The sequence below is a fragment of the Danio rerio genome, chromosome 19 (assembly GCF_049306965.1).
Source record: "Danio rerio strain Tuebingen ecotype United States chromosome 19, GRCz12tu, whole genome shotgun sequence".
NCBI classification, from domain to species: Eukaryota; Metazoa; Chordata; class Actinopteri; order Cypriniformes; family Danionidae; genus Danio; species Danio rerio.
The window spans coordinates 36336298-36352579 of record NC_133194.1 but is presented as its reverse complement, the minus strand read 5'-3'; the positions used below and the strand labels follow the sequence as shown (position 1 = coordinate 36352579).

The 16282-nt window shown below is 38.3% G+C and overlaps 1 protein-coding gene across 18 annotated transcripts in view; it reads left to right on the top strand.

Annotated features, from left to right (window-relative positions):
- elmo1 (engulfment and cell motility 1 (ced-12 homolog, C. elegans)) overlaps positions 1 to 15792 on the top strand; it is a 178399-nt gene extending 162607 nt beyond the window's left edge. For 16 of the 18 annotated variants that reach the window (XM_009294313.5, XM_009294310.5, XM_009294311.5 and 13 more), the window contains 6 exons: positions 684 to 847; positions 3231 to 3343; positions 10301 to 10408; positions 10497 to 10579; positions 14442 to 14519; positions 14634 to 15787. In XM_009294313.5, coding sequence (XP_009292588.1) covers positions 684 to 847; positions 3231 to 3343; positions 10301 to 10408; positions 10497 to 10579; positions 14442 to 14519; positions 14634 to 14834 — 747 coding nt within the window. In that variant the 3' untranslated portion in view covers positions 14835 to 15787. 18 annotated transcript variants of the gene reach the window in all.
- The last annotated feature ends 490 nt before the right edge of the window (positions 15793 to 16282 follow it).

The window sequence follows — 16282 nt, the reverse complement described above, 5'->3', positions numbered from 1 at the left end:
TTTCTTACTGCAATGCTTAATTTTTGTTTGATGCAAACTATACATTTGTTTTTCATAAAGTAACAGACTTTTTATAGCAGAAAACTTGCATTCAAGCACATTCAAGGCAGCATGATAATGACAAATGTAATTCATTGTTACTATTATTGTCATTTTCCTCATCATTAATATTTTATATTTATTCGACATTCATTTTGGAATTATTGCACACAAATATCAATGTCATCACAGCATTAGTTAGATAGTTGTTTCTGGTTTTTGTTAGTCCTAATTGATGTTGTTTTAAAATACAATAAGTCCCTTAAAATACAATTTGCAGCGGTGCTTAATCATTTTTGGCGGGTGCTCCTAAATTTTTTCTGGTGCTCCTAAATTTTTTCTGGTGCTCCTAAATTTTTAAAGTTGGGAGCACCGGTGCTACCAAGTAAAAAAGTTAATTTCGAGCCCTGCACTACCTGCATGTTGTTTTTGCATTAGATTATTAAGATCATGATTATGAGAAATGTTTGTCCTTTTATGTCAATTATACTGACTACGTGCAGTATTCTTTACAAGATCAGATCGGTATTAAAATGCTATACTAATAAACCTTTAAGATATAATGATACTAATAATGAAAAGTTTGCCTTCCAGAATATGTAAAGTATAACCTAAATGATCAAATGTGTATGCTTGTGTTATAGGTGATGCAGGTGGTGAAGGAACAGATCACTCGAGCGCTCACCATCAAGCCTAACTCTCTGGATCAGTTTAAAAGTCGTCTGCAAAATCTGAGCTACACTGAGATCCTCAAATTGCGCCAGTCTGAGAGGATGAACCAGGAGGATTTCCAATCCCGGCCCATTTTGTGAGTCTCTGGAAGCTCTTCTCGTATTGATTATTTCCCTCAATCAGACTCAGCCAGGTTTGCTCCATGTGTACTGCACCTGGGTTCCAGTCCTGATTGAAAACAAGCCTTTAAATTAAATTGCAATGGCAATAATAGGAATGTATACGGCATTAGTTCATAACTCATTAAACTATAAGAGGAGACTCCATTAAATGAATTACCTGCTGCATTACAGTTGTTTCATTTGAGCTGGAATGTACAATCTGGGAGAACATTCTGTAACATCCACATGTAATAACAGTGAAATGGAAATGTCCGTGCTGAACTTCCAGAGCTTGTTAAAGGAACACTCCACTTTTTTTTTTGAAAATAGGCTCATTTTACAAGTCCCATAGAGGTAAACAGTAGAGTTTTATCATTTTTGAATCCATTCAACCTATATCCAGGTCTAGCGGGAGCATTTTAGCTTAGCTTAGCTTAGCTTAGCATAGGTCATTGATTTGGATTAGACCATTAGCATCTAATTCAAAAATGTTATTCAAAAAAAAAAGTTTAGATAATGACATACAGATAAGACAAGAACACCATTAAAAACAAAATAAGTTTAACTGAAAGGTCTGTTGGAGTCAAAGTGACATCTATTGAGGAAATGTATCAACAACGTTTGTCTTGGTCAAATAGCATTTTAAGAGATCCAACCCAGCCTGGCCATAATCTGCTCACGCTCATGCCATCAGGCAGGCGGTACAGAAGCCTTAGGAGCAAATCATTGTGTGATATTTTTATCCTGTCATTATAAGACTTTTGAATAGGACCATATTTTAAATATTATTTATGGCTGGTAAGTAATAATAAATACATATTTTAACCAACACAAATTGTTAATGTTATAACTAATAGGCATTTAAGTATTAATTTATTCCCTTCTATGATTCAAAAAAATTATTAGGTTATATTTTATATGAATATATTTTTATATATATATATTTATAAAATTATAAAAGCTTTTTTATAAAATAAAATTATAAAAGTTTTTATAGTGTTAGATGTTTTTTTTATGTTCTAGTTGGGTCTGATGTAACGTAATTTCTCATTCCAATTTGTTGTGATGTTTCCATGCCTTTTTTCAGTTTATTTATTGTATTTGTAAAACGTTGTTTTTATTTCCAGGCTTATTTATTATATGCATATTTATATTTGTTTTAATAAAAACAAGTTTAGATTTGTCTACCTGTTTGATTTTGGAGACATCTGCATCACCATATTTGACCACACTTCGTTATTATTGTTCATTTATTTGTTTTTATTTTATTTGTTATTTTGTTTGAATTTAGAAATAGTTTTGAAACAAATCTTTGTGCTTAATAAACAAAATTAAATATGTAGGCTAATGGATGTCTTTAGTGGAGTGCATACAACACTGTTTCCTTATCCAGGAAAGTAAAGGAGTAAAGAAAAGAGTAAAGAGAAAGTAAAGAGGCTGAATGGAGAACACTCAGTCTTTATCCTCGCGCTGCAGATGGTCAATTTAACTGTATTTTCGATAGTGAAGCGTTTAGTTTTTCCTCTTAAAAAGTCTGCCATGTAAACAGCAAATGCGCCATGACGTGACCCAACTGACTTTTAAAGGGAATGGGAGATTAGACTGGTTTAATGCAGGTTATGCTCAAAACACACCCATAACTCGTTTAGAAAATAAGCACAACCATGTTAGACCATTTGCCAGGGCACAAAGCACATTTTTCCATCCTTAAAATAGCAAAAGTGGATTCGGACACGCCCTTAATGCTTTTGCACATTGTGCTTTAGACTCTGTGCATAGATCATTAAAATAGAGCCCAATGTCTCAAAGTGCTCCTGTCAGACCTGAAGATCAACTGAAAAAAAAAGTAAAACTCAACTTTTGTTGTTGTTGTTTTAAGTGAAATGTTCCTTTAAATATGTAAAAGAAATATTAGAGAAGAATGTTATATTAGTGCAAAAATATGTAACATGGTTCAGTCATGGTTTGATAAATATCTTAGTATCTACTTTAACATACTTTTGTTCTTGAGAAAAGTCATTTGTAATTTCTGACATAATTACCACAGAATGTATGCAAAATACAGATTTTTTTTTTTGCAAATTACTTGATGGATATATAACATGCTGTAAATTAAACCTGTAAATGACTAATCAGTATCATAAAAGTGCTTTACATATTAATCAGTTAAATGCAGTGGCAATAATGGGCAGTAGCATTAGCAAAACCATAGGATAAAAGACTTGTGATACAAAAGGAATGTATAAAGCCCCAATGTGGCGGTTATGTTTTGAGTCTTTTTCTGTGTAAACACTTTCTCAGTGTAAGCCAGATCAGTCCTTTAAACTTCAGTTGTGTGATCCTCTGATGTTTCTCCAGGGAGCTTAGGGAGAAAATCCAGCCAGAGATCATGGAGTTGATCAAACAGCAGCGTCTCAATCGCCTGTGCGAGGGCACCTGCTTCAGGAAGATCAGCAGCAGAAGGAGACAGGGTAAGAATCAAGCACGCACAAAAGCACAAGGTTCAGGAAGGCCTTTTTGTTGCCCTTTTTACCTTTTTATTCTGGCTCCAGGGACTCGATGCTATGTCATAATGCAACAAAGTGCTGTAACAAAGCTTGGAGTGGTAAAAGCGGTCTCTTTTTTTTCCCCCCAACTCTCCAAGTTTCTGTGCATGTCAGTAGCCCAGTCCACATTCATTAACCCACAATCACAGATATATCAGTGTAACCCATCCATACAAAGAAAACAAATGGTAACACTTTGCAATAACAATGCAAAAAGTACATGAATAATGATGTATTAATTTATAAACTAAACACTACTTTATTATGAATTAATGATGAGTCAATGCACCTAAACTACAATATGATTCACAAGAGTTCATGTGTGAATAACAACTAACTTAATTACTTGTTAGTATATGTTGTTTATTAATGTATAAATTAATTAAATTTTAAGCTAAATGTAACCAACATGAACTCATGAGCTGTTAATGTATAGTTATGTCATGACTTTACTTGAAGGGGCACATCATCATTAACTCATCTATAACTACTCAGGAACTCCTGTGTTTAAACTGTTGATGTTAACAGAACACTTTTCTATTGCTATTCAGTGTAAACGCACTAGACGGAGTTCATGAGAAGTCAATAATGGGTTAATGATGATTATATAAAAGATATAACAATAAAGTGAGAGCAGGAGATCTACTGGAAAAAAATGTGGACCTTCAGAGAATGACAGAGATACTGAGGAGAAAAGGAGAGGCAGGCAGACGGATACATAGCAAGAGACAGACAAGGTGTCTAGTCTCCAGAATGATCTAATCCTGTGGTGAAGTGTGAAGAGTGTTAAATTATCCAGACTAACTGATAAAGCCTCCCTCTGAGCTCTACAGACAGCCCTCCTCTTCAACCAGCCTGTGAAAAAAAAAAGCTAAATTATATATTTGACGATCCTTTAAGTCTCCAATCTGCGCTGTAAGCTTTATCAGTCCCCCACCACTGATATTAGCTCCACACTTCCGCTCTCTCAGCACAAGACAAGGCTATTTTTCACATTTGCTAAATCATGCTGACGGTTTAATAATAGCGCTCATAAAAATATTCATAGGACGTGTAACTTTCAGAGTGTGTTTCTGTACGATAGTTGGGAAAGCTTCCATGCACATGATATTCTAACATTACAGTTACTGGACTAAGAGATTGCTGAAATAAAACAACAGCAATGTGGCCAGTGAAGGTCCATGTAAATTGTAATGTTCTGTCTGTGGATGAGAAGCAGCCTGGCAGAGGTTAGCAGTAAAAGGCACACTTCAGAAGAGGACAAGAAAGATGTCAGTGGTGTCGGTAAACAAATACTCACACAGACTGGGTGCATTTAAAACAACAGTGCTGTCTTTTGTGAAACTGCTGAATACTTGTAGTCTGTGTTGACGTACATTTTGAAAGGTCTTGAGAATAAAGTGGAAATGCCAATTGTTTTTATTTATTTTAAAAATGGGAACACTACTTGAGGGGGTATTTTTAGGACTGTTATGGCACCTTTGTAATAATGACATGACCCATCATGAATATGAAGATTTTATGCATGCTTATGACAACTGTCATTGTGTCATTAGCTCAGTTGTGGTATTAAATGCACAGTTCACATTGTTTGAGATGTCTTAATGACAACTTGACAAATTCAACACAATCTGTCTTTGTCATCACAACAAAACTTGTCATAAACGGGATTGTCTTGAAGCCATTACAATTATGCATTGCTTATTTTTCTGATCACTTTTTTTTTCAGTGCATTGAACTGAATTGAATTAAAATTTCTCATTAAAAATAAAATATTTATTGAAAAATTCCATTTGTACTGTACTGAAAAATATTAATGGCGTTGTTTTAAAATTCATGACACAGTCATTATGGCCTTGTGACAGTCATGTTTATGACTGGTTTATGACAAGTTATCTTACCCTGGTAATGTCAAGTTGTCATGACAAAGAAAGGTTATGATGTATTTGTTTGTCAGGTTGTCAAAAGAATCTCAAATAAAGTCATCTTTGCATTTAAATGACATGACTGAGATAATGACACTTAATGACAGTTGTCATAAGCATGCATAAAATCAATATAAGAAAGGCCTTATGAACACCGCTTCATGCAAAGTGTTACCTAATATTGCTGTTGTTTGTGAAACTGCTGAATGCTAGCTGTGTTTCAATCTCTAGTGTGTGTTAATGCACATTTTGAAGTATTGCATGGGAATAAGAATGCACCAATATCATTTTTTTTTTAGAACTGATTCGTCCCGATACCAAAATTCTGAGTATCAACCGATACAGATCCGATGCTGTGCCACTTTTTAAAAAATATTTTAAGCATTATACAGTTTCTATAGTTTTGGTGATGAACCTTAAATAATATATCTCCTTAAGTAAAAAAAAAAAAAAAAAAAACAGACCTATCGGCCTACTGTATATGACAGATGAAACAATCTAACTAAAAACATGGTGCTTGCTGTAAACTGCAGCTGTTCATTTTTCATCTCTTTTTGTCTGAAAAAAATATTTTTTTGTCTGAATTTTGCTTTTTGGAACAAATTTTGTTTGTTATAATTTGTATCTTAATTTTAATGTATTTTAGTTGGTTAGTTATCAACAAAATAAACAACTAGAACAAATTTGAGGTGAAGTTCGAAACAATGTTCGCTTATATGCTTCAGTGGTGTAGTGGTTAGTGCGTCGACATATGCACTCCGGTGCTCGCGGCGACCCGGGTTCGATTCCCCCTCGCGGTCCTATGCCGATCCTTCCCCTCTCTCTGCTCCCCATGCTTTTCTGTCAAGTCTCTCTACTGTCCTGTCAAAATAAAGGTGAAAACCCCGAAAAAATAATTATAAAAAAAAATTAATTTAAAAAAATAAATAAAAAATAATAATAATAAATAAAAAAACTAAACAAAAAAAAACCAAATAAGATTACAGTGAAATATTCACAATTTCAGAGTAGCCTATATTAGGCTAAATAATTTTCTGTTAATGACAATCCATACTGCTCACGTCAGTTTCACTTTTGTTCATTTATTAACTACTTTGACCACAATGAGTCAGGCTTTACAAACTATTTGCAGCACTTAAAGTCTTCTCCTCGGAAAAATAAACTCGGAATAATCCGTAGTGTGTAGAATGAACTCCTTGTTGCAGGTCAAAATTAACCCATTTAATGCATTTCTCCACTGATTATTTAAACTAATCAGAACAAATAGTCTTGGAGAAAGTTTTTCGTGTTGTCATGAACTCGACACAGTTTGATTGGGAATGAATAAAGAATACTTGACAGGCGCAGCAGAGGGAAGTGCTGAACTGAACATGAATATATCCACATGAATATTCTTCTGTGCTTCACATTAAACTATAGAATGGCTTCAAAACATATGTCATATAGTAGGCATACATGACAACTTTCTAGTGCCTTATAATAGGCAAGGCAAGGCAAGTTTATTTATATAGCACATTTCATACACAGTGGCAATTCAAAGTGCTTTACATAAACAGGAATAAAAAAGACAAGTTTAGGAACATAAAATGCAGACAATAAAAATTATTAAAAACAGATAAAAACAAATTAAAATGAGTTAAAATAGGTTATAAAAGAATGAAAAAGAAAATGAAAAACATAATAGTGCGATCTGTCGGACGTAGCACAGTGCTCATACAGTAAAGGCACAGCTAAACAGATGTGTTTTCATTCTTGATTTGAATGTTCCTAATGTTGGAGCACATCTGATCATTTCTGGAAGCTGATTCCAGCAGCGAGGAGCATAGTGGCTGAAGGCAGATTCACCCTGCTTTGACTGAACCCTTGGAACTTCTAGTTTATATGATCCTAAAGATCTGAGTGATCTGTTAGGTTTGTATTCAGTAAGCGTATTTGTAATAGGTTACCATTATGGCCTTTGTTTGCTTATTAGTTACACAGAATATATCGCACTAGCAAGATTGGATTTGGGTAGGTACCAGCTGGCCGATACGCGGTCCAGCCAAAAATTTGCGATATCGAACAATTATCCTATCCAAGTATTGGGAGAGGTGCATCCCTACATGGGAATTGAGTGACAAAAATGTACATTTCCAATAAAATTTTCACAAATTTAACCAACAAAAAGCTGACTTGAGGTGGTTTTAGTCAAAGGTTAATGCAAATAATAGGATATGGAAATGCATTTGCCAAATAAACTCTGTGTAGATTCTTAGCATGTTTAGTTTATGATAGTTATAGTAACCTTGGCTTGTCAATTACCTTTCAGCCAAGTCTGAGTGACACTGAATGCATCTGTGGCATTTCAGTAGCTTGCTCTGTGTCATTCGGGTTTGTTCTGCTCCCTAATACAATCTATACAATGAGTTTCCACACTGGCGCCACCACAATTCAGATATCTTCAATCCCAAGCTAACCTAATGTCAGACGTTTGCTTTTGTCCATGCACAACTAACCTTTTCAACAAGCTTTTAAGGACTGCTCTCAGACGACAGAATGAAGTGCACCTGTGGCTTTTCACTGTGACAGGTGCTACATTGACATTTGTATTCTCTATTGTTCACCTATAGCAGAGCTCTCTCCTCACAGTGTACAAAAATGAACAGTCCCGATCCTACCTTGAATCTTAAGCATCTCAAAGGTTGCCTGAGGCTGAGCTTTCAGAATGATGGCGAAAATCCTTCTGTCTTTAATTCTCTAAATCACTTTAGATTCGTCAAGTCAGGTTAGCTTTTATTTCTAGTGCCTTAAACAAAACAGATTAAATCAAAGGAGCTATACTCAAATAAACCACCAACAATATAGAATCAATTGTCTCCAAAAAGTGTGATATCAGTTCATTAGAAATGGCACAATTCAGCAGTTTCACAAAAGACAGCAGTGTTGTTTTTTCTTATTCCGATTGCTGCCCAGAGTTGAATTAATTCAATTCAATACCAGTGGCAGTGTTGCAGAATGCAATTCAACTGGAAGGCAGTTCTGCAGAGCTCAACTAAACAAGGCAGCTGATAGACAGCTTTTACTGCGGTAGTCCAAGCTGTAGCATTGCCGAATGACTAAAGAAATGCTATCAGCATGAAGGTGTAAAAACCACCTTCTACAATCATATACCAACAATGTAAATAAGCACACTTAAAATAGAAAAATATACAACATTGCTAGACAGAAGCAATAGCCAGAGAGAAAAATGCCTTGTTTCCAGTTGGTACAGTACGATTTGGTACGACATGGGTCACCAGGCTTGTGTTTCCACTGCCAAATTGTACCAATGGTACCCTTTTGGTAGATGTGGTGTTTGACAGAAAGTTGCAGTTGCAGTTGTGCGTTTCTGAAAGGATGTTGGAAACACTTCAATAATCACACACACGTTATTATCATCAGCTTAAATTTGTCATTTCGAATATAGACACAGGGCAAGCGCAGCAAACAGAGATATTCTCTCTAGAGAAAGTGAAAACACTCACGTTTTAAGACGGTCTCGTAAAGAACAGCAGGACGCACGCAGATTCTGTTCTTTTTGGATTGTGGCTGTTCATTGAGATGACGACAAGGTTGTTTAAACTCAGGTTGACCATGGCTTATTATTATATGTATATATAATTACGGTGTAATGTAAATGCTGTGTATTTAAAAATGGCGCTTCCTTTGTTTTCATTCTCCTGCCTTGTTGCACACTAGTGACGCTTCTCTGTAAACTAATAGCTTACACTAGCAAGTCTAGCTCCGTCTTTTGGTACCCTTTGGAAAGGGTGCCTAAAAAGTGGAACGGTACGGTTCGCTTTTTGGTACCTTTTGACAGTGGAAACGGACATAAAAGCGCACCTACCGTATCACTCTGCCAAACTGCCCAAAAGAGGCAGATCAACAATTACAATCTTCCTTTGTATTTTATATGACCATGTGGCCAAAAGCCAAATCTGAGACATTCAAACTGACCAATTAGCAGTTTAGAGCTACCTCGAGGTGTGACCACAATTTATTGGGCCTTATTTGGTAACGATAAATAAAAACAGACTAGGTTTGCAATAAAAACAAATACCTATTATTTTCAGCCTTCCAACTCAAACTTCCATTCAACACAGGCTCATTGGAAGTGTGTGCTTCGACCTAAAAACATACTTCAACGGATCCCGTTGAGTTTCATCTGGTTTGGCCAAAGATCTTTAGCTCTACATACTAGTTGCATTTGGTTCTCTATGGATTTTCATGAGGACTAAAGAAAGCCCAACGCAGTACTTGCATTCCCCATCCCTCATTTCGATACAAAAATGCTTGTTTCCTTATTCGCACCGCACTCTGTCTCTTGAATTGAGTGTCGTCAATTAGAACAAAACCATAGCAAAGCCATCTACAAATAAAGCCCTTTTTTCATCTGGCTCATGGCACAGCATGCATATTAAAGCATACTGCACATATCTGTTCTGACATCTCAGAATGGGCTCGCAGATGGCTGTTGGCTTCAATATCAGCTAGTTGTTCATCGCACATTTGTAGGAGTGGATAAACAGCCTATTGAGCTGAGTTGTTGGTAAGCTGAAGGTATAGAAAACGTGCAGTCTCTGGATCTTTGTGTGTGTGTTTAGCCTGTGAAGTGCCACCCTGCAGGATGCTTTTTCATCCCACAATGTTTTTTTATATTCTGCCAAACTGCTATTCCCAGCTATTAATATTTGGATTGCGGCACCAGGGTTGAGTGCCAGCCATGGCCTTCTAGTCTATCTGTGAGCAGCTCTGGCAGTGATCACTTGTGTCTGCTTTTAGAGTGGCAGAGGAAGTGCAGGAAAGGGTTTGGAAGACTATTTGCCATTCACGGCTTTACCCAGTCCACAAGGAAAAGCCAAAGAATATTAAGCATTGTACGCTGAACATGTCATGATTACATTGTGAAAGACTGATCCGCTTCTCTGCTTCTTTGCAGACAAGTTCTGGTACTGTCGATTGTCGCCTAATCATAAAGTTCTCCACTATGGAGATCTGGAGGAGAGCCCTCAGGGAGAAGTACCCCATGATTCCCTACAGGACAAGCGTGAGTATCTTCTACCCTCTGGCCATGATGAAGAGGTGGTATTCACTTAATAGAGAGTGAATTTATTCTTGTTTTTTCCTCATGGCAGTTCCTGTGGCTGATATCAAAGCTGTTGTCACTGGTAAAGACTGTCCGCACATGAAGGAAAAGGGAGCTCTGAAGCAGAACAAGGTGAGTTCTTTTTGTGTGTGCTTGATGATGGAGAGCAAAAATGCTCTTGAATATCAAAAGATCAAATTTCCCTTTGATGCACTGGTTTGTGGCTTGGTGACAAAGGATGCATTAGTTATGCCTTGTAGCTCTGTGAGTAATGATACATCAGCTCACTTGGGTTTCAAAGTCACCCTTTCTACTTCCCACACAGAACAAAGCAGGCGATGTCAAATTTATGCCACAACGGTTAAAAAAAAGACTGCCTGTTAAATAAAATGTATTAAACTAGAGGACAGGATTTCAAGTATAGCTGGGCAACTTTCTGACATAAACACAAGGATCCCCTTAAGCCTGATTTATACTTCTGCGTCAGGTGACCGGTGTAACTCACAGCGCAGGCAACGCGCGTAGCTGTGCATTTATACTTCTGCACGCTGTCTCCGTCGGTCTGCATTAACACTTCCGAAACGCTAGTTGGCAGTTTCTTGGACACTTCCGGGATGTACAAGTGGCTCAAACTCGCTCATTTTGAGGCAGGAACCGGCGGACGTGCAACAACTTTAACTAAAAGGTAAACACAAAACAAAACTTTCCATCCGGAGCTCCTTCACGGTACTCCACACTTGTAAACAATCGCTCGCGCCATTCGCACGGCTCTCGGTCCCACCCAGACTCGTCAGCGCTACCAAGCCGACCAATCACAGAGCTTAGGCTACGCGTCGTTGTGACTTGTAGTTACATTTTTTGAGAGATGCACGTCAGTGACTGCCACAGCGAAGGGCTATGCGTCAGCGCCGTAGTATACGCCGGCGTTTGAAGCAGAATTATAAATCAGCCTTTAGTCTTGATGACACTGACTGTTTTTTTTTTTTTTTTTTTGAGGTTTTTCAATGAGCTTTATCTTTAAAGGGCCACGAAACCCCCGTTTCAGCAGGGTGATTTCACACCTCTAGTTTGGAAAAAGTCAGGAAAGTGGGCGTGTCTAGCTCTGTTTAGGGGGGAGTGTCGGAGGAGGGAAAGAGGGGAGGTGCATAAAAATTTGCATAAAAATGGGAGTGTTGGTTTGGGCACTCGCTGATTTTCACAAAGGCAAAACAACACACAGAGGCAGGGGAGAAAGACAGTGACTGTGTTTACATTGACATAAGTAATCAAATTACTTATTAAATGGTGGACTTTAACTGCAGTTTGGCTCTTTCATTTAGGAATTTCATTTATGCCCCTCCTGACAAACGAGATATTTGATTCGATGAACTGCTGCAAGCGTGTATTTTTAATGCAATGTTTGATACACAGCAAATGAGAGAAAAACACCCTCAGCATTTCTCTGCAACTTAGATGCACTCGGTAGGTAGCAAAAATCCTACACGACGGTAATAGTTTGCTTGCGGTGTTTACATGTTTATACTCGGAGAGCCACATTTACAGCGGATCTTTCAGCCCATAATATTGTAGTAGTGAACTTTAGTAACTTAGAAATCATTTGAATAAGGTCTAACTTTGCCATCTGAATAAACAAACAAAGACCACTGATCGCTCATTTGCCAAATCTGTAGAGACAGGACAATCAGCACCAACTGGAGCCGCGTCTTTATTAAAAGGAGACGAGCAGCAAATCCGTTGTTCCTTACACACGTATTTTTGTTGAGCGTCGCGTGCACTGTAATCGATACGTGAGTCCAGCTGCGCTCTTATAGCAGGAAACAAAACAAAAACCTTCCTTGCAGCAAATTATAAAAGCAACACTGACGACTCGTATGTCCAAACAATTCTTCTTCTCCCACTTGTTTTGGCAACACAACGTGGTGTCTCTCTGCCGTCTGAACACTGTAACAGGTACAGTCTTCGAAGCGATCATGCATATTAATTAAGTCGCATCTCATACACAATAGAGCGCGATGATTGGTTTGAACCAAGTCTTTCTCATGAATAAATGCTGCACACACAGAGACGTCACAAAGAACTCGCAGGTACAGACAGCCAGTCTACACGCTGGAATACACTCAAGTACCTAATAGGCATGACGCAGCTTCAAAAATTAGTTTTAAACCGGAAGAACAAATTTACTCGAAATAACGCTAAAATAACCAATTTTCACTTTATTGTGAATTATTTGTGTCCTAACAGTGTTTTTAGTGGTGTGGGATACAAATATGACTGTCAACTGCTCAAAAAAAATTGTTTTGGTGCTTTGTGACTAGGGTTGGGTATCGTTTGGGGTTTTTTCGATACCGGTGCTAAATCGATACTTTTAAAATGGTACCATGCCAAGACAGTGCCTGAACCAAAAAACATTTCACGTTACATTAGCTTACTACTAACCTCTGGAAAGGCTGTCATCAAAATCAGGGAACACCTTTTTTTCGGGGTTTGGCGCTTGTGACTACTTTTACATGGACATTAGTGATCTAATGATTTGCATTAATCTGAATAAGACAATAATATGATTCAGGTGTTTACATGAGTTGCTTTTTGAATGTTACATTCATGATTCTCAATGTTTACTCCGCAGTTTGTGTCTTTAAGATCAAACATCACTGTTTGCGTAGTAGACTCGTGATCAGAGTATTGTCTTAATCTTATTAAAATCAGAGTATTGGTGTCCATGTAAACATACTCAGATAATGTACCAGATGATATCACAAGCTGTCAAAGACAGTTCATTCCTCACCTTTAAGTTGATTCCATGAGCTCTCACATTTCATAAGTTTGACGTGTTTCTCCTCTCACATGGAACTTTTGTAAAACATCTGCTGCATGTTGGTGTGTCAGAACCCTTGCTTGTAAAATATAGCCATACTTTAGAATGCTTAGTTTAAGCAAATTTAATGAACTCATTCATGCGTGTTGATGAAGTGAGTCGCTCGCCGCATGCGCCGTGCTGCGCGCTTTGCCTTTTATAAGCTAAAATAACAAACGCTGGGCATCGCAGATATCTGTATCCCTCAAAGCTGTTTAGAATTAAACATTTAGGGATAGTGTGACACAACGCTTACTTGCGTGTGCCTTTTGTGCTTCTTAAGGGCGTCAGCGGATGCGCCGCTCAGAGCCGCGGCACGGCGCGCACATGACTATACAGATGGCGCTCTGTGGCATGGCAGAAATGTAAACAGTCATGAGTCGTGCCTGGGCGCCACGTACAGCCGCTGACTTGCGAATTCATGGTGCTCTGGTGCACGACCTGCTTTACGTTCTTGTTGCAGCACCGAAATCAGGCACCGAAATTCATATGCTGATTTGATCCGTTGCATACTGGTTCCAAAGGTACCGGTACCATAATGGCACCGGGTTTCGGTACCCAACCCTATTTGTGACCCTTAATTGTGTTTGATTAGGTTCGGAGCTAAACTCTGAGCTAAAGACTGAGACATACTTGCAGTGCCTTTCCTAGTGTTCCTATGCCTGGCAAATTCAGTAATACGCAAGAACGCTGACAAAGCTAACTGGGATATTTTAGCTCTTGGAAGTTTTGAGTCCTCTTTATAGAATTGGTCAAATTTTGCTCTTATGTTCAAGAATGTTGCGTGCATGAAATGCAATTGCCAAAGCACTGGATACATTTCCTGAAAGGTACTCTAAAATACTCCATGTTTTCTTTTGAGAGCTGATTCAGTGAGACTCAAGTGTCTTATTACTGTACAGCATTAATGCGCTACCTATGCTGATCATCCTACTGCTGTATTTTGGTGCCCGACAGGAGAATCCTGTATATATGCACTTGCACAGATACACACACACACACACACACACCCCAGATTGGACCATCTGCTGTCGTAATATGTTCGAAGAAGAACTGCAAAAGTCACGCAATAGGAGGCCCACAAACACAGCAGCCCCATTAGCATTTGACAGACGGTGTCAATTCTCTTTCCTTCTTTAGGAGGTGCTAGAGCTGGCTTTCTCTGTCCTCTACGAGTCTGATGAGTATCTAAACTTCATAGCCCCCGACAAGCATGAGGTGAGCAAACCATCAACTGCAGTCTACAAAGTGGTCGCTGTTACAGCCTCTTGGTGTGATTTGGGCTTTGTTGCATGCTATGATTTAATGTCGTCCTTTCTGGCCATGTTTCAGTACTGCGTGTGGACAGATGGGCTGAATGCACTGCTGGGGAAGGAGATGAGCAGTGAGTTCACTCGCTCAGACATGGACACTCTTCTCAACATGGAAATGAAGCTTCGCCTGCTAGACCTGGAGAACATCCAGATTCCTGAAGTTCCTCCCCCGATCCCCAAAGAGCCAAGCAATTATGACTTTGTTTATGATTGCAACTAATCCCCTTTGGCTTTCACTGGACTGACTGATTTTTTTGTGGTAAACGCATACTGGAAGAAAGACTTTTACAAAAAGTTAAAGAAAAAAAAAATGGACGACTCTTTTCTGCTAAAACTTGGCTTTGTAGTGCGCCTCATCACAATGGATTTGCTGAACCTAATAGACTTGGCTTCCAAGGCCTATGAACCATCTGTTCTGGTGGAAGAAACACCACACACTGGTCCTCAGGTCCTAGTCATTTCTCTTCAAACTCTTTCCTTCCTCAAAGAGCCCACCTGCTCTGGCTTAAAAAATGTTTTTAAAAAATGTTCCTCCCATCTCAACTTCTAGTGGTTTGGAGTAGACCGCTCCCTGTGGAGTGTGTAGAAAGTCTATGGGATCGTGGCATGTAGCACTCACCATAGTGTAATTCTCACCCCAACAAGGGGCAGCTATATTGCTAGCGTCGTCCAAGTTTGTTCTTAATGATTTCCCCAAGTATCCCATTCATGCATCTTATACTGTAGACTGTTAAATTGGCAGCTTCATGCAAGAGGTTGCCTCTTTTGTCTTAAACCGTACCTGCTTTGTGCGTACATTATCATTGTCTGACTATACCACAGGCGTGTAGATATTAAGCTCTTTTCCCTTCACTTTCCATCCACCCAGACTCATGGCAGACTGCTGTAACATTCCAAAGCAATATTGAGCTTCTGTTTTTGTAAGCTGGTATAAACTTTTGTGATATTCGTGATTGCTGCCAAGTAGTCAGTATTATACATTTCTGTGTCAAATAAGGAGTTTTATTTTTCAGGGCCGTCAAATTTCATTCCAATATTCCTGATTAATTTAATTTAAGATTGTGGGTATTATTGTTATGATTTATTCCTTTTCTCCCCTCATGTTTGTTATAGGTTTAAAAATGCAACATCCTGCTGTTTACATTAAAGATTGATTCCAATACAGTTTATAAATCAAACGTTCTTTTTTCTTTGCATGGCCTTTCCTTATAATGTTTCTAATCCAACTCTAACACACAGGTGTGGAAGATTCTAGTGATTCTGAAGACCTTGATTTAATGGCCTCATAGAGTAGGCTGGGACTAAAACTTTGCTGGTATATGCTGAGTTCAGACTGCACGATTTGCAAAGTAGTCTATACCTGCCAACACTTCCTTTTTCCCATATCAGACCCATCTACCGTTTTGTTCTTTCTCCCAGAAACTCTCAGAATAACCCCCCCCCCTCTTCACACTGCATGACTTTAAGTGAAGTTTTTAAACTAATTTCGAGAGGAGCACGTGATATAATTGACAGCAGCTGGCCACCTATCTACACTCATTAGTTAGCCAATCAGATCTATCCTAACCCACTATAAGTAGCCTAGCTAGACATTACTCCCTTATCTTCGTTTTCCGAAGAAACCCCCCATCTACCCCTTTCTCCTCCTTTTCTCCTTTACAAAAAGGG